The sequence below is a fragment of the Hyperolius riggenbachi genome, chromosome 10 (assembly GCF_040937935.1).
Source record: "Hyperolius riggenbachi isolate aHypRig1 chromosome 10, aHypRig1.pri, whole genome shotgun sequence".
In the NCBI taxonomy this organism is placed as follows: Eukaryota; Metazoa; Chordata; class Amphibia; order Anura; family Hyperoliidae; genus Hyperolius; species Hyperolius riggenbachi.
Window position 1 is genome coordinate 64,175,762 of NC_090655.1, and position 18,322 is coordinate 64,194,083.

General features: G+C 40.4%; 1 protein-coding gene across 41 annotated transcripts in view; it reads left to right on the plus strand.

Annotated features, from left to right (window-relative positions):
- The window catches only part of TCF7L2 (transcription factor 7 like 2), a 774,578-nt gene that overhangs the window by 348,775 nt on the left and 407,481 nt on the right, over positions 1-18,322 (plus strand). For 13 of the 41 annotated variants that reach the window (XM_068255163.1, XM_068255162.1, XM_068255153.1 and 10 more), the window contains 2 exons: positions 6,448-6,520; positions 15,965-18,319. In XM_068255163.1, the coding sequence (XP_068111264.1) occupies positions 6,448-6,520; positions 15,965-16,433 (542 nt within the window). In that variant the 3' untranslated portion in view covers positions 16,434-18,319. Of the gene's footprint in view, positions 1-6,447; positions 6,521-11,298; positions 11,372-15,964; positions 18,320-18,322 lie in introns of those variants that run through there. The other 28 variants (XM_068255177.1, XM_068255172.1, XM_068255180.1 and 25 more) reach the window with 4 other exon arrangements.

Below are 18,322 nucleotides of genomic sequence, written 5' to 3' on the forward strand. Positions count from 1 at the left end.
CTTCAAGCGTTGCTGGCAGTGGGCGGGATCTGTATGAAGAGTAGGCATTGAAAGCCTGGCGCTCTGATGCTTTTGTGGAGCCCGGGGAGTGGTGGTAATTATAGGTAGTGTTGGTGTTCGAATTCGGGACCATGTGGTTCGAGTTTCATTTAGCTCTGATACTTCCTGATTCCAAGCTGGGAGGAGAAAGTATCAGAGCTAAATGGAACGAACCCCATCCTGCTGTCCGGTGCTGAAATGGTGCTGAACGCGGCTGTTTGGGTCCCAAACCACATGGTTTCGAATTCCAACACTAATCCTAATTATAGGTCCACATCAGTGTGCAAGCTACAGGCTGCTTTTGTGGGTAAGGGGCACTTTGCTAATGTTGGCGCATGCCTGCCTGTGTGTTATTCCTCTGAAGATGCCTACAGCAGGATAGCTAAAATATTAATAAGGTGCTGCTGCTTTGCTTTTAAATAGATTAATGTCCTCTGCATCTAATAAACATTAAGATCTGAAGGTAGCATTGTGAAAGGCGCCTTGAATATTTTTTTTCCTAGAAGTATGATTCCTATTTATATGTTATATGGATAGAACAATTTTTTATGGGCATTTACAGTGTACCCGAGTGAATTTTAGGTAAGAAAACAAATACTTTCCGAAGAAGAGGGAAGCCTCCAGATCCTGTACAGGCTTCCCATATTGTCCTGTGTTGCGGACCCCCCGTAGGAATCTGACTTGTCGGATTGAAGATCGGGGCCACGCTCCTCTTCAGGGACGAGCGCAGCCGCACTGCGCCTGCACGAGTGCGGCTACAACTGCACACTAAGCCGAAGCAGCTTGTGCACCAGGAGGAGGAGCGCAGCCCGGATCTTCCAAAGGCTCCCGACGAGCAGCGGCAAGTAGGACATGGTAGACCTCTACAGTGTCCAGAGGCTTCCCACTTCTTTGGTATGTATGTTTTTCTTTCCGGAGGTTCGCTTTGCGTTCTCTTTAAAAGAACATTATTTTAAATTGATTATGCATAATCATTTCAAAAGTTGCAGTTTCTACAAAAAAAAAAATAATAATATCCACTGTACCAATTCATACTGTAGATACTGAGCAACACCATTGCAGTACTTAGAAACCTCACCTCCTTACATTACTGACAGCCACAATGGGGTATCATCAGCCAGCAGGGAGGCGTGGCTTCAGGTGACAGACCAATCACACTGCTCTGCAGTGCTTGGTACCTAAAAACAGAATTGTTTCAGACCCCATGGGAGGGAGTAGGCTGATGCCAATCACTGAGGAGATCAGGATCTGTGATTTTTGGGCAGCAAGTATTATCTTATTTTTATTTCTTTTTTACTGAAAAACAAACTTTTAAAAAATGGATCTCCATGCATTAATATTTGAATATAATGTTCTACTGATTGCATATAAAAATTGTGCCCAAACTGAGGTCTGTAAGCCTAAAGATATTTGAGCTTTGGACAAAATTGTTAGATCTTTAATGTTATCTCGTTATCTCTGCCATATTGCGGAAACCTTCCTCGACTTCCTATTCCAATGACCTCCAATAACCTTCATGGCTTTAAATGTGAACCTTGGTAGCCCTGGTGCCAGGAAAAAATGCACAGCGATAAAAAACCTTGTTAGTGATTCTAATACTACTCTTATCTACAAGGGTTTTATTGGTAGCTTTATTTCTGGAAAGATCCATTCCCTGCATGTCAGGAAGTCCCAGATGGGGAAATAGAAATAAAAATGTTAAAACGGGGTTTCAAGTTAAGATATTTTCCCTGAAGTTGAATTTTCATAGAGTTAAAAACTTGATGTTGTTAAAATGAATAAGCTCCAGTTGAAATTTGTGATTCTAGCCCTCAAAAATTGTGAAGTTCAGAGTTAGAAAAGGTTCTAAAAGCCACAAATTAGATTTAAACAGAACACATTTTTAAATTGTAAGATAGTTAAACATACGGTAAATAGACTTCTTTAAATCAACGAAATATAAATATAATATCAATCAATATTTCAAAATAACCTCTTCTACCCGGGCGGGGACTGTACCAAGTAAAGAGACTGCATCTCAATCACTCTGTATTTCTCTGAAGCCAGTTTACACAAACTGGTGTCTTAACTCTCACGAAACTTGATGACACGCACACACAGACACACACGCAAATACAGAAACACACACAAATACAGAAACACACACACACTCTTTCTCTCTTTTGCTGTCTCTCACATGCTCTCTCACTTTCTCCACAAACACCCCCCCCCCCCCTTCCATTTACGTGTTACGTTGCTGGTCTCTTTTATGAAGCAACCCCCACAAATTGACTATGATGTCTGAATTCAACTGTTTTATTTGTCAAATGAAGTTTTAACAAAAAGTATTATGCAAAACATTGCCTTATAATAGAACTAACTTTACAGACATTTAAATAAAAAACACTCCTGTGCTTTCGATGAAGGGGCAACCTGATACACTTGATCTGTCACTCCATCCATTTGAATGTCTTTTTGTGTCCTCCAACTTTGCTGAAGTCCTGCTCTAAAAGTAGTCTCAAAAGAAATATCCAGCTGCCCACATGTAGATTGTTTAATCATCAAGAATATTGATATGGTTAGTAATGATTCTCCTTGACCACACTTGCCATACCATATAAACAGACCTTATCAGCACATAGTGTATTGGCAAATTTATAGTTGTTTTTAGTGTAACCAGTGTGAGCTAAACTAGGCATACTAGAAATACTTCTTGACATTTTTAATAAATTGTAAGCCAACACAATCACAGGAGGCGTACAAGTACCACCGATATACTCTAAGGGAACACTGACACTATTATGCATGTGGCCATGCATTGTATTGACCTATGGACTGCTGTGCACAGTGACTCTGGCCGTGGGTGGGTTAAGTTGAATGGATCACTTTATGACAGCACTTAGAAATGCATGAAGCAGTGTGTCATCTCACCACATCAATACACTGCACTGGTGCATTAACTTCAACATAGTGTCTGATGTTCCTGCATGTCGGACATCATGTGCACCGCTTTATAACGTCATCATGCATATACACAGTATATATAATGTGAACAGGTCCCAAATTCTATTTTCTATGTTAGGCAGCACCCCAGTCTAAGGGGAAGATTCACTAAAGGTCTGAATTCTTCTACTTGGAAGTTGTTTTTCTTTCCGCGTTCTAACAGGTAGTGAAAAATGTTATTCCCAATTAGGGTGCTCCCATTGGTTTGTCCATAATAGGCAGGGGTGGATGAGATAAGTCAGAAGAAGCTCAGTGTAGGCTTTAGATTGGGAGGACTCCCTCCTTGGTCAGAGAATAATTTGGAGTCTACCAAGACTTCTTGATGGAAACCTGAAGTTCCCACATTTAAACAGATCTGTCAACCTTGAGAGGATCTCTGTCTCAGGTCAATAATAAGACACTTGCTGTATGGAGAAAACATTATGGTCATTTGCCCAGTACCGCTTCCTCAGGCCTGCTCTCTTTAGTTTTCAGGTCGCCTCTCACTCCACACAGCAATGAGGTCTGTGGTGAGTGTCCACTGATATCGCTTTGCCCTACAACTTCTAGCCATAGGAATGTAAAACAACTAGCAGTCCTGTCAATCAAAGCTATCCACTTACTTTACCATAATGACTGAGTACTACAAGGGGCAGGACTGGTGGCAATCTTTGAAAGTGCATCTGCAGATCCTTCACTGCTGTCACAGTGGTGGCAGAGCGAAGGGACCTGCTGAGCTAAGAGGAAGAGGCCTGGGGTCTAGAGGGAGCTTTTCTGAGGAGGTAAGTATCACTTTTTCTCCCCAAAGATGTATTTGTGCTGGAGTACCCAGAGTTTTGCTCTAAGGAACCAGGTCCAAGTCTGTTGTCTGTCTGTACAATGTGCTTTGCAGCTTCTGGACTGGTGACACCAAAAAGATGTTGGGAAAAGGTTTCATGTAGCATGTCGGTAGCATGTAAGTGTGCTGTACAAGCCATGCGTAATGTTGAAAAGGACACGCTTCAAGCCAGAGCATTTGTGTGAGGACGGAGAACTATATTCATACCCCCGCGGACTGGGCGGGGAGCAGTTTCACTCGAGCCTCCCCCAGTGCCTTGTGGGTATATCCTTAACGCATCACCCTGGAACCTGTGCAGGGCTACACCAATGTTTCCTGTTTTTTATTTCCTATCATCTTTCCGACATTAAAAAGAGTTCCATGCCTCAGCTTCCAGCACGTTCTATAATGCATCCTAATTATTTGTCTGTATGTTACACAACAATGTGTTTCTTCACAACAGTCTGTTTTCAGAGCTCTTACCAGACTTATTGGCGAGACACTAACTGTGCCAATGGGACTTGCAGTATTTCTTTTTCTGCAAAATAAGAAAAAAAGAAAAGACTGTTGAAAAAAAAAAAGAATTCATAGAAAAACCTCCTTAATCTGTTTTATCGCTTTTAGAAAGTTGTTTCCACTGCAGCATGCTGTATCTTCCACTTGTGTTTGCTTCTCCCGATCATGCTAGCGTACTGCTTCAAAGGCATGCCTCATAGCTAACGCTAACCCCTCCATCCCGCTGCTTGCTCGCTTCTCCGCTCCATCTCTCTCTTTCTCTGTCTTTTTTCTTTACACAAGATGTATCTTACAAATAAACATGACTGATGAGCATTTCATAAAGCTGCACTGTCTCCAGGCTTTATATATTCTGGAGAAACTGAACAAAATTTGCTGTGATTGGCCAAACAATAAATTCAACAAGCCATGTTTTGGGGGGGTGGGAAGACACTTTCCAGTCTTGTACACCGCAGAAAGAGGAATGGTTTACGTTTTGGCGTTCACCTACAAAACAAGAAGCCAGTTTTACAATATTTACTTGATGGCTAATTGTTTAAGTCAGTTAACAAGGTTTTTTTTCATCTTCAGAAGACTTTAAAGGATCGGTCCACCAAAAACGGATGTTTCAGATATGAGCGAATTCTTGTCCTGAATCACCTTCTGTCTTCTTACATCTTTAATGCACACCTGACAAGAGATTGATATGGAGGCTGACATATTTATTTCCTTTGAAACAATGCCTGGCTGTCCTACCTGCTGATCCTCTGCCTCCATTACTTTTAGCTATAGACCCTGAGCAAGCATGTCAGTCAGGTGTTTCTGACTGAAGTCTGGCTGAATTAGCCACATGCTTGTTTCAGGTGTGTGATTCAGACACTACTGTAGCCAAAGAGATCAGCAGGACAGCCAGGCAACTGGTATTGTGTAAAAGGAAATAAATACGGCAGCCTCCATTCCCCTCTCAGTTCAGGTGTAATTTAAGGTACTCAATTAACCAAGTACCCCCATTAGAATTATTGCTATTACTACACTCTCCTTGACATGAACAAAAATATTGGTTCAGTTTGTAGCGGGTGGGGCAGGTAGGTGGTGTTGGGTACTCAGAGGTCTTGCCAAAAGATTGGCTGAGATCAACAAGAAAGGGGCCAGTAGACAATCATGATAGCATGCCCATTAACGGTAATTAGTACTGACCCCTGGACTGACCCAGTAGTCTGGTGGATAGTTCATACCATCTTGTGACTATTACAGCATTCCTTCCAAAATGTCTTATTCTCCTTCCATTGTTCTCTTTAAATAAAATATACGTTCCAACTGAGTTGTCTTTTACCTTGGAAGGTGATTGCTCTTCTGTGCTCGTGGCAGAGGTCTTGACTAACTGCCAGGAATATCATTTTTCCATATTCCGGGCTAGTATATATAGTTGTTTCTGCTGCAGAACAAAGAGACCTGGCTGAAAAGCATAGAAGAGGGCTACAAATAGCAATAAATTCATTGAAAAGGTTAGTCCGCCCAAATCTGATATTTTAGCTATTCCTGGGTGTGGAAAAGATTAACTTTTTTATTGGCTACTTCTGGTATTTAGAGTACTTCTTAAATAAAAGCTGTGTACCTAAGTGCTCAGGTCTGCTCATCTGGTTCAATAATGGCTTTCCACTTTTCCTCTTATATTTTAATATATAAGTGGGAAGAATGTGAAATGCCCAATGTGGATGTGACATGCAAACTGCCTAGTTGGACAGAAATAGTGTCAGAAACTATGGTTGTTACTGTTGCCCTCGCAAGGTATAAGGTGCAGGTGACTCTGACCCCTCATGCTCCACTAGTAATCAAATTGTCAGTTTTGGGTGGACCGAACCTTTAAAACTGCCATACAACAGGGGTTGTCTTCTAAGTGTGGAAAACCTCTACAAAAGGAGATTCTGCAGCTTTAGACATATCTGCCAACAGAAGATAAAATATGCAACAATCAGTTACCTTTCCATGAACTTTGTTTAACTCTGTGATTTTTTTTCAATTAAAGTTCTGCGCTTTTTGCAATTAGTAACAGTACATTGATTTTCTTTTTATTTTATTTTTTTATCTCTCCTCTGTTCCTATTTTCTGCTCGCTGCTCTCTTGAACTCATTCAGACCTGAGCGCCCCTAAGAAATGTCGAGCGCGCTTTGGCCTTGATCAGCAGAATAACTGGTGCGGTCCCTGCAGGTGTGTATGGTTATTCTGGATAAAGATATGGCTGGTTTCACCATTGTTTATTTAATTTTTTTTTTACTTGGTAATTTCCCCCACTCTTTGCCTGAAGCTAACCGCCTAGTTGTCCTCAAAGGGTTGGTGGCCACTCATTGGTGGAGACATCAAATGGCCTAAACAAATCTCTGGCCTTTGCTCTTCCTCTGTAGTGTGGGATGTCTTAGGCAGCGTCTGATCATGTTATGGAATGAGACCTATCTCACTCCAGCTGGTAACTATCACCAGATGTCAGGTACATACGATAGCCGAACTGTTAATGTTCTACGGTCCACCCAAAACCAAAATTTCAGTGTAGGTGCTGTTGAGTAAAATGACCTAGAAGTTCCTTGTATCTCTTTGGCGACTCTGGTGGAGATAACTCTGCCATGAGTTCTCCGACCTGTACAGCTCGTGTGACAATTACAAGAAGCTCCCCTTCCCAGTGCTGGATTTCAAAATTCTTTAATACGAAGAAAATTGTAAGTTAGGCAACAGGAACGTCCCAGGGTGGACAGAATCATTGATATCTAGCTAATGAAGCCTCCAAGATGCATAAGGATGCAGCAGATGTGCTATCCACACTAAAGGTACGCATTTACCTTGGCCTTTACAAGGGTCTCAAGTTCCCTTGCTGATTTTTCTTCAATTTTATATTATGAACAGTACAGGAGGAAGAGCAATAGCACCCCAGAGTGAGCAGGGGCACCCAAAATTGCAAGGTGGGAACCTTGCAATTTTGGGCGCCCCTGCTCACTCTGGGGTGCTATATCAGGAAGATCCCATTCCTGTGGTGCCCAGGGGAGATAATATGCCAACATGTAACACTGAATGATCAGTTTTAGGTGGAATATTCCTTCAATGATTCCACATGCCTTAGAAGGTAAAAACCATTACACACACTGAATTCCACACTCGTGAGCGTGTTTGCAGTGGGATAGTGATCAGACACTGTCGTGCTCACGGAGGTAGCAAACATTTTGAGATCTTCCTAGTTACATATCTATATTTCTATTGGTTCCCTGGGAATTTGTAGGCTATAGTTTTGTGAGTGGCACTGGCCCACATTCTCAAAAAAATAAATGAAAATCAAAGTAAAATCCTGTTTCAAGGGAGCAGAAGGAAGTCTAGGTTAGTCTTTTAATCACCTCAGACTTTCTAAGCTGCATGTGTGTGTGTGCAGTGTAGGCATGGTTCCTCTGAGAGGGTCAGGGAGTCTTTATCCCCATGCACCCTAAAGTGTAAATGCTGACTTTTCCAAGGAAACCAGGCTTAGCCTTGTACTGTCATTCTTGATAGCCTCATAATGCCTGTTGGGGCTTCCCGACATAGAGATGGCGTAATAAAGAGGCTTGGAAGGCTTAGAGGCAAGCTTTGCTTTCCTGGGCAGCGGTGGTATTTGCATGTAGAGTGCCCCAGTTTTAGGGGCTTCCCGTGGAGCACTCAGAGAAAGCAGCCAGTGCATTTTGCACTCATATGTGTAGCTTGGAACATGTGGGGTAAGTCCAGGTGCAGTTTGTCGTATTCCCATTCTTTGTTGTTCTATTGTCTTTATGACCTTTTTAACCATCTCTGTATTGAACAAAGTCACAATCATTCATTGCCTGCTTCTCATCCACATGTCACTGACATTGATTAACAAACCTGGATGTTAAACTTTGCCATATCAATGAAAGTAAAATCAGCCCCTCCCCCAATCCTATAAATCTTACAGAAAAGAGCACAAGTACTGCAGATTCACAAAAATCATAACTATATATATTTTTTGTGGCATCTGAGGATCGATGGGCTTCTAACAGTTCAAGCATTGGTCATTCCCTGCTGCTTCTACATTTCATATCATACTTCTCGAGCATGCTATGATGCCAGGCATCTCCATCAGTGGGCATTGTGTGGTGTAGAGAATGGTGGTTCCAAGCCCTGATGTATGTGAGCGTTTATATAATACAGTAATGTGCTGTCTACCTCCTCCCATACTGGGATTTGACCCGCACCCCCCTCCCCATTGCTGTGCCTTTGCACCCTGAAAATGTACATCTTATTTCTCAAAACAAAGAATATTTTATGTTTAGTACTTTTTTATTCGGTACATCTCAAGGACACTTTACACGAAACTTTATGGTGAACTTCATACATATAAGAAGGCCAACCTAGAGGAATTGCATGAGTGCAGCATTTTGTAGCTTCTGCATTTAATAGGGCAATCCTTATGAGTTTTTGAGCACCCCTGGAACAACCCCAGTGGCACTGTTTAAAGGGACACTTAAGTCAAACAAAAAAAATGAGTTTGACTTACCTAGGGCTTCCAATAGCCCCCTGCAGCTGTCCGGTGCCCTCGCCGTCTCCCTCCGATCCTCCTGGCCCCAGCGGCAGCCACTTCCTGTTTCGGTGACAGGAGCTGACAGGCTGGGGACGCGAGTGATTCTTCGCGTTCCCAGACACATTAGCACCCTCTATGCCGCTATATGGTATATGATATATGCTATAGCAGTATAGATGGCGCTATTGTGGCCAGGAACGCGAAGAATCACTCGCGTCCCCAGCCTGTCAGCTCCTGTCACCGAAACAGGAAGTGGCTGCCGGTGGAGCCAGGAGGATCGGAGGGAGACGGCGAGGGCACCGGACAGCTGCAGGGGGCTATTGGAAGCCCCAGGTGAGTAAAACTCATTTTTTTTTTTTGACTTAAGTGTCCCTTTAAGTAGGCCTCAACTTTACCAATTTTATCGACTTGCCTTTTCCTGACCCTTTAAGACAGACCCTCAGCCATTGGACAGTCCAGTTGCAGAGTCTCAGTGGGAATCTCTGGGAATGTCAAACAGTTGAGGAGGGTCTTGGGCTGTAAGAAGCAATGTTCAGAGTCAGAATGGGTAGGCCTAAACCCCCAACCAAACCGTGAATTAAACAAGGCAAATTTTAACAGTTATCAGACAGAGTAATATGAACAGTGAGTAGAGGCAAAGTGGTGGTCAGAATACCCAAGTCATGAACCAGATGTGGCTCAACTGCAGCTTTAATCCTATTCACTTATAGAGGCAGCTGATGGGTGGGCCATTCAAGTGTAACCATGGGACACCCACATGAGAAAGAGCGATAAATTGCAGGAAACACATCCCAGCATCCCTTCACGACAGTAGAAAACCTGTGCCCTTTTTGTACAGATACAGACTATTAGTTCACTGGAAGTGGTGGCGAGTAGTTGGTTGTCCACAGGAACTGTAGTCCTGAGTGCAGATGGATGGGCGCACAGCTCCAGGCAAGCTTAGCTACATCATGGATTTTTTGATTTGAAAGTTAATATCCAAAGGTATAGTTTACACAACAGGATTGCTTTGAGAATTTGCCTTATTCTATTTCGGGTTCAGGTTTAGTCAGGGTTTAACTCTAAAAAGGAAACGTTGAAGGGTACTTGTAAAGAGGAGAGCAGGGTGCTCTATGGATACACAGCTACTAATTTCAGGGTTATGGAAGGTGCAGAACCTTAGTATTGCTAGTTCAGGCACTTATGACTTGCCAGCTTTAAAATAAAATTACACCACTGCATCCCGTCCATCTTTCCCTCTTAATACTTCTAATTGACTAAAGTTGTAAAATGTAAAATACATGAAAACACATACGGTAATTAAAAGGTACATTTCTCCCAGAGTAAAATGTGCTATAAATTACTTTTCTACTAAGTTGCTGTCAATTAGAGAAGGTAGAAGAAATCTGACAGAGCTGACAGGTTTTGGACTAGCCCATATTTTCATGGGGACTCTCTGTTTTTGTTTTTAAAGCACTTAGTGAATGGCAGTTGCTCAGTCCAACTGCCAGAATAGTGTGCAACAGGTGTGGGGAGGGGGCAGCCTGCATCTTTATATAGATCCTTTCCAGGAATACTTTTGTAAAGAATAAATGAAAATACTCAGAATCCCCAAAGTAGAGATGGACTAGTGAAAAACCTGTCAGCTCCATCAGATTTATTTTAACTACTGTAAGTGGCGGCAGCATAGGAGAAAAGTAATTTATAGCTCATTTTACTCTGGAAGAAACATACTTTTTATTTGTATAGATTTACATGTACTTTAAATTTTAACATTTTTTGCGATAGTGTTCTTTTTAAAAAAAAAAATGTGTTCAGTGTTTCTGAAACAACATTTGCTGTGGGCACTGTCTGCTGTCAGTTATGTGACCCAATGCAAGAACTGAAAGAGAAGGTTAGAGTTCAGCCCACGATGCTCTTTTAGCTAAGATCATGTAGCCTGTTGGAGCACGTTTGGTCACGTGACCAGCAGCAGAACGAGAGTGGGAGCAGCACCTTTTGCACACATTAGGATTTTAGCACCACTTTCAGTTTCTATTCAGTTAATGAGCAGAGCAGTTTGGATGTGGACTTTACATTTCACTGTATACACCAACTTTCTCTTTCTTTACAGTCACATTTCTACTTTTGTACATTTTCCTGATCCAACTAACTGGCACGCATTATAAAACGGGAGCCTTGTTTGCTTCTGGGCTCTGGCTGTTGAGAGTTTCACATATATTGAGATAGAGAAGGCCAGATCATTATTTATTTTCTCAGTCCACCAACCTGCCTTGATATAATGGACTCCTAAGACAGATATTTTTAGATGTTCTGTGTGTTGGCAATGGCATGGAGGGGGAATTACCAACTAAAATCATACTGGATGTTATGTAGGTATCCTTAGCTAGTGCCTCCTTCCAGTGAGCAGTATACACCATATTCTTGTGTTTTCTATGTGTTTACATTGTACTGACAGATGCAAATGCTCCAAAGAAGTGTCGGGCATTATTCGGACTTGACAGACAGAATCTGTGGTGCAAACCGTGCAGGTATAACATGACAGGGACCCTGGGGAACAATGACATCCCTTCTGTCCTTCCTGGAGCCTCTCTGTGATTGCACCCACTTCTGACCAATGAAATTCCTTCTTCCTTTCCTCTAGAAATCCCTGGTGGTTGGACTTCTTTGATCTTCTCTTAATTCATATAATTAAGACCAGAAAATACCCTTTTTTTCCTGGTGATGAAATCTGTATTAAAATAGCACATTAACAAGTTAGGCCAAACATGAAGTTGAAAATAGAGTAGGCTTAGTAGACAGTTAACGTCTTCTGAATAATGAGCTGAAATTCATTTTGTTCACCAAGAAATAAAATAGCCAAGTATTTTCGTGGCTAGCCCATGGTTGTAAACAATGCTTACAGGTTGTTGATTCTGTTGTAACAGCCATGTTGCCAAGGTCCACTAATCACATTAACCAGTAGTGGACAGTCAGAGGTCCAGTAGTGGACAGTCAGAGGTCCAGTAGTGGACAGTCAGAGGTCCAGTAGTGGACAGTTAGAGGTCCAGTAGTGGACAGTCAGAGGCCCAGTAGTGGACAGTCAGAGGTCCATTAGTGGACAGTCAGAGCTTAATATAAACTTAGAAATAATCTTATGGATACTCTAATTACAGCCCATAATAATAGACTGCAATAGAAGGTTTCAGAACTGGGGCTTTTGACTTTCACTATGCAAAAGTCTGCGATATTTGGTGAAGGATTTTTTTTTAAATCCAATTTTGCAGTGAACTTCTAAGGGTTACAGTTAATGCAGCTGTAAGATTTTCTGCCCTTTTATGGTGGAACATGTCCACAATAATTTACAGACTATTCTGAAAGGCCACGCCCATGAGGAACTTAACATTACACAGTCACAGCGATTTAATCAAATAACAAATTTAACAAAAAACATTTGCATTAACCCAGAAACTGCTGAATAATCAAGAACTGTTCTCTCAATAACACGGTCCATTTAATAGTAAGCATCTGTCCTTAAATGCATGTCCTTGTGCATGGCTGACTACAATTCTGGTAGATGCTCTCACTGTACAGTTATAATCAGAATTGCCATCAAAGACACAGGTCATATTTGAAAAGGCTTCATTTCTATCCCCAGTTTGTATCAGATGTGAATAGGTCTGTATACTCTATCAAGGGCCTTACACATGTAGGATAGAGATACTGTATAAACTGTATAAACTATATTTACGCCCACTAGCCTGAACCCTGAATTAATAGTATATTAGAGGGTGGTTGGACTTGCCTGCATGATCTCAGGAAAGAATTGGTAAAATGTACAATACAGTTTCAAAAGCAGACAAGCAGTCTTACTGCCAGCCAATAGCAGGAGCTATTGCACCTGTTATTTGCGAAAACAACTCCCCCAGTTCCTTCCAGGGTTAAACAATGACCAGACTTAGTACTATGGATGGACTTAGTACTATGGAAGGTATTGCATGTTGATGCAAAGGGATGAACTTGGCAACTTACCAGTCAGGTAATAAATGGAGGACAAGAATTATCAAAATCCACCCATGATGATTAAGCAAACCTTTGGGAGCCCCATTACCATTACGTTACGTTACGTTATGGGTTGCAAATGATTTTGTTTACCCCATAGGGCACAGTCTGAATTTTGCCCAGTTAGCACATACCTTGTAAAAGCAGAGAACATATTAATCAAACTTCATGACTTGTATGATAGCCTAGGAATTAAGTGAAGTTCTCACTTAAGAAAACATTATTTTCTTATGTGGAAAACAAAATAAGAACCTTGCATTGAGAGCATAGCGTCAGTAAGTGGTCAGTAGTTATGCAGATTTCAGGCACCAGAACCACACTGTAATTCAACCATAAGTAATTGAATAGTTCTAGGTAGATAACACATGTCAGTCACTTGAGATAAACTTTGGTGGAGGGGCTACAAATTTTCATTCTCTTCCTTCTCAATGATCCTTTGGTTAAATCTGTTATTTCTTTATTCTGATGCAAGCAGTCTTTGAATTTGGAATGTAACGATGGTAGGTATTGCTTCCTCCCTCTCTGTATGTTACCATTGTCACTCCATCTTGTGTTCCATGATTTTTAGTGTATAACCCTGAGGTCATTAATGTAAGCACCGAGTATCATTTTTTTTTTTTACAAAATTGGCTAGAAAGCGGACCCTATTTCAAGGCAGTCTAGTCTTAATTTTAAATGCCACATGACATGATTTAATATAGCTTCTCAAATTATTCTCCATCCAAGGCATAGACAGCCTGTGGCCCTTCGGCTATCAGGGCCCATGGTTTGGAAAGCCTGCTGGGATTATAAAATATGCTCTTTAAGCTCAAGTTTTGCATAGTCTTCTGTAGCCAAAGTCTTGTTCGTCACGCCTAAAAAAACTGAGAGGGTTGGGTTATTACTGAGCACTGAGTAGGGCTGCTATTTGCTTAGAATGATGCATGTCTCAGCCTTCCTATAGCATATTATTCTCATAAGTATGCATATATGTTATCCCCTATTCTCTTTACTACTAATCTTGCATTTAGCTCAGGTACAGTTCTAGAGTCCCCGTTGACCAAAAACCTCCCACGAGTCATCCAAGCCTCAAACAACCCATTTAATTGTCTCATACTAACTGTGTTGGACATTGCATAGTGTATGATAAGTGCATGTCTTCACCTCATCTCTTCATCCCGCAAGTCATTCTCTGCTTGAGCACTTCAGTCCTGCATGAACAACATCACTGGCTGTGTTAATATGAATCATCCCTTCCTAACTTGATGCAGTTTGCCACTCATGAAGGCTGTGTATAGAGGCAGCTCTGATGGCCAATGTATGTGGCATCAGCAAGTACAATTTACTTTCCTAGTATATCCCTACATGTGGCAATATAGCCATGTCCTGTGACTAGCCATGATGCAAAATCTGTAATATTTTGAAACTAGGGTCTGCAGGAAACATAATTTATAGTGCCAGGACTTTGGAGAAGGTTGACCAGATCTAGGAACCGCAAAGATTTGGTTCTTTCAATTTATTATTCAAATTATTATTATTATACCTCTTCAAACCTCATCATCCACTCCACAGCACAGTTTTGAAACACAACTAAAATAAAAAAATACTGTATCTCCATGAACAATGATAATACATCTAAATTCACTAGCACATGATTGCTACCACAGCTTCCTCCTAGACTTCAGATCTCTTTCTCAATAAAAACTGCTGCAGTGGCCCAGATTACACCCCCTCTCTGACTCTGTGAGGTTTATACGTCACTAGACTATGACATCATTTCCATCTATCAGAATTAAAGGAAGCAACAGCAGCTGTAGTCACATGAGCGCTTGAACTATTTTTTCCACACAAAAAATTGGATTTTCTATTTTAACTTCAATTTAGCTTGAAGCTAAAGCATATAACATTTTATGCGCACAGATGTCTGCTTTAAGCTATAACAAAGGAAAGGATAAATCAAAAAAATGTCAGTACATATTTTAGACCCATGAGTACTGTTTTCCTGCATATGGCCTTTTTAGATGTCCCCAGTGCAATTCTTAAAATCAAAGCTTTTGATGAAAAACTAAATTAAAATAGTCCAAATTAACTCTTGAGGTTCCTGCGTCCCAAAGGGGCACCTGTGGAGTAGTCCTAAATATAAAGACCTAAATGGTTACTTTTTCTCAATATGTAATAGTTGAGAAGATCTTAACAAGACTTGAAAAAAAAATACTTGGCTAATATGTTTTGCTTATGCATTTTGTTGTTTGTTCTGTGTAAACTAGGCTGTCAGCATGATATAGTAAAAAAAAGTGGACACAGACACGATACTTTTCAGGGTATCAAGTTATGGGCCCCTTCTTGCTCTCTGCAGAAAAAATTAGGTAGAAAATTGAATTCGCTAGCCATTTTCACAGTTCCCCGTTTTAAAACTTTGTTCCACTTTTTACTTAACATTGAAGAACTTATTGGAATCAAACTGCCAAGAATCCAGTTCTATGATATTTCAATGTGAAAACAGCAGGGCATTTATATTTACCGATATATCATTTATACCTCTCTAGATGCTCTTTGGAGCTGTTTTTTCTGTACCACGAGGTGGCATTTGAATACAGGTCCTTACTAACATCACCTTGTGGAGCTAACTAAGACTTTACTTTACCACACAAGGTGGCTTTTAAAAGACTTCGATAAAACCTACTTTGATTGCTTATAGAATTAGCATCCTATTTATGGACCTTGGATGGCTTGTAGATCTGTGAATTGGATTTTCTTTTCTTTAGGAATTCTCTCTTGACAATCTGTTAAAGCATAGGCCAGTGCTTAGTAAATCTGCACTGGTTATAGGTATTTGCACTAGGTATAGGTATTTGTACCGAGTGCCAATCAGATATCACAATTACCAAAAATTAGGAATTGCTACTATTTTGTTTTTAGCCACATTTGTCCCTGCCATTTAATCTAGATTTTTTTGGAATCTACCACATACACAAACATGTTGTGTATGTACATTAATATTCAAAGAGAATCTCAGCTAGTTAAAATTTACTAAAGAACGTTGTGTATCACTAAGAGCCCAGTCTGACCTTGTCTATGTTTCCATTTCTGATGAATCTCAACAGTGATCCTGGATGGTGCTTACAAAGTCCTTCTTTCCCTTATTCTAGGAGAAAAAAGAAGTGCATTCGCTACATACAAGGTGAAGGCAGCTGCGTCAGCCCGCCCTCTTCAGACGGAAGCTTACTAGACTCTCCTCCTTCTTCTCCCAACATGCTAGACTCCCCTACAAGAGACTCAACACCACATACTGAACAAACACAACCTCTCTCTCTAACTTTGAAGCCTGACCCCCTGGCACGGCTGTGCATGCCTCAGTCACCTCTGACAGAAAGCCCAGTCCGGAAGTCCAGCAATCTGTCAACTATTTGTCAGAATGGAACAGACCACAATCACCAACCTGGTTCATTATCGTCTTCAACGCCATACTCTTTGTCAACAGCACAGCCATCAACGTCCTTCCTTCCTTCACATCGATCCCTGGCTGGAACGCAACTTCAGCCCCTTTCCCTCGTCACAAAGTCCTTAGAGTAGTTCACTCCAGCACTGTTGCCTCGCCTTTTTTAAAATTAGTCCATCTTGTTGTTGTTGTTTTTTTGCCCCCATGATTTTTATTTCTTTTTTTATTTGTGCCAAGCGGCTACTTTAGTAGATGTTTTATGAATTTCATTGGTCAATATTTGACCTGTCTTTTTATCTCCGCCTTTCCGATTTGACTGCGCAGGCCTCTATGAGCCTAAAGGTTCTGCCAAAAATTTGTATCATCAACGTTAAAGTCTTTTTAGCATCGGAAGAAGGGGGAAATTATATATATATATATAAATATATGAAAATTACAAAAAATAAATAACTGTTATGTAGTTCTGATAGGTTACTTTCAAAAGACTGATTTAAAGAATAATAACAAAACAAGGAAAAAAAAAACAAAAACAAAAAAAACAAGCAATTTCGGAGCAGCCCTTACATAAGGAGTTGGTTCTTGATTATTTGTATCACATACGAGCTTGCTGAACCAATCATTTTTACCCTCCCAGGCACGGTGAATGCAGTGCCCTCTTGTGAAACAACTTTTATTGTGATGTTCTTGTTATTGTTGAAATGTACAGAACACAAAAGGGTTAAAAACATGAACAAATGTGTTAATATGCCTTGTTCAACGGTGGTAGATTTTCCCTTTTTTTTTATATATTTTTCCCCCCACTGGGGGAAGGGATGCTTCATGGGAAATTTGGGTGGGTACGTTGACTTATTTCAGAGCCATTGGACCAGTAAGTAGTATTTATTACCTAGAAATCTCTTGTGTCCTATCTCTATGTCGTCCCTTTTCAACAAAAGAAAAAAAAAGTCTGTTCTCCATTCTTCGATGCATTGTACAAAGTTTCTTTTTTTGTTTTCTTAGTGTAAGCATCTTATATATATATATATCATTTGTACAAGGTTTTTAAGTTTATATATAAATTTATATATTATATATTTTTTTTTCATTTTGCTGTATGAAATTCAGTTGCCACCAAATGGACATTTGTAGCTGCATTTTAAAAAAAGGATCAATATTGTACAAACAAAATGACACCTTTGCTTTAAAAGCCATTATACCAAGACTTGAAATTCACATGGGAAATCCACCCGCCGCTGTTTCAACAACAGCACTTTGTAAATGACTCAAGGAACAGGAGACGCGCCTGCGCCAATAGGACTGTAGACTGTACATTAATTAACAAAAAAAAAATTTGATGTGCCAAAATTCCTGGTGATGAATCCCCCCTTTGTTTTTTGATGCCGTATTTTTGTTCCTCATGTTTTGATGTGATGTTACATAGCTAGATTCGTACGTAGTTTTCTGTCATCCTTAACAGGTGTTTTTGGTAGGAGGGTGGCTGGGTAGCATTAAAATAAAAAATGAGGTACAAAACAAATTACACCCCCCCTACGGGCCAAAATCCTGTACGCTAGATTACTCAGAAGGTAAAAGACTGCCACTTTTTTGCTTGCTTGCTACATATAAGTAGGTAGCAAGTGTTAAAAAAAATGAAATCAGAAATAGGCATGTTGATGTTGCAAATGAAAAAAAAAAAGTAAAAAAGAAAAAAAAGAAAAACGTCAAAAAACTGAACAAAACAGAGAAACTGTTCATCCGTTCATCGAGTGCCATTGTATTTGACATGACTCAATTGTAAATCTGTCTCTGGTTTACGCTGGTTTATTAAGATGCTCATTAATAACTATAACATTTTTGTGAATACTTTGAATGTTTCCTAACAGCTGTGATGTTACCGTTCAGTTCTATGCTCTTATTCCGATTAATTTCAAGATGGTTTTTAAAACCATGCAAAAAAATTTTTTTTGTAATGAATACATGTTCATGCTGTACAGTATCTGTAGCATGCAGTTCTGGATTAATAAAAGCAACTTAGTATGTGCAC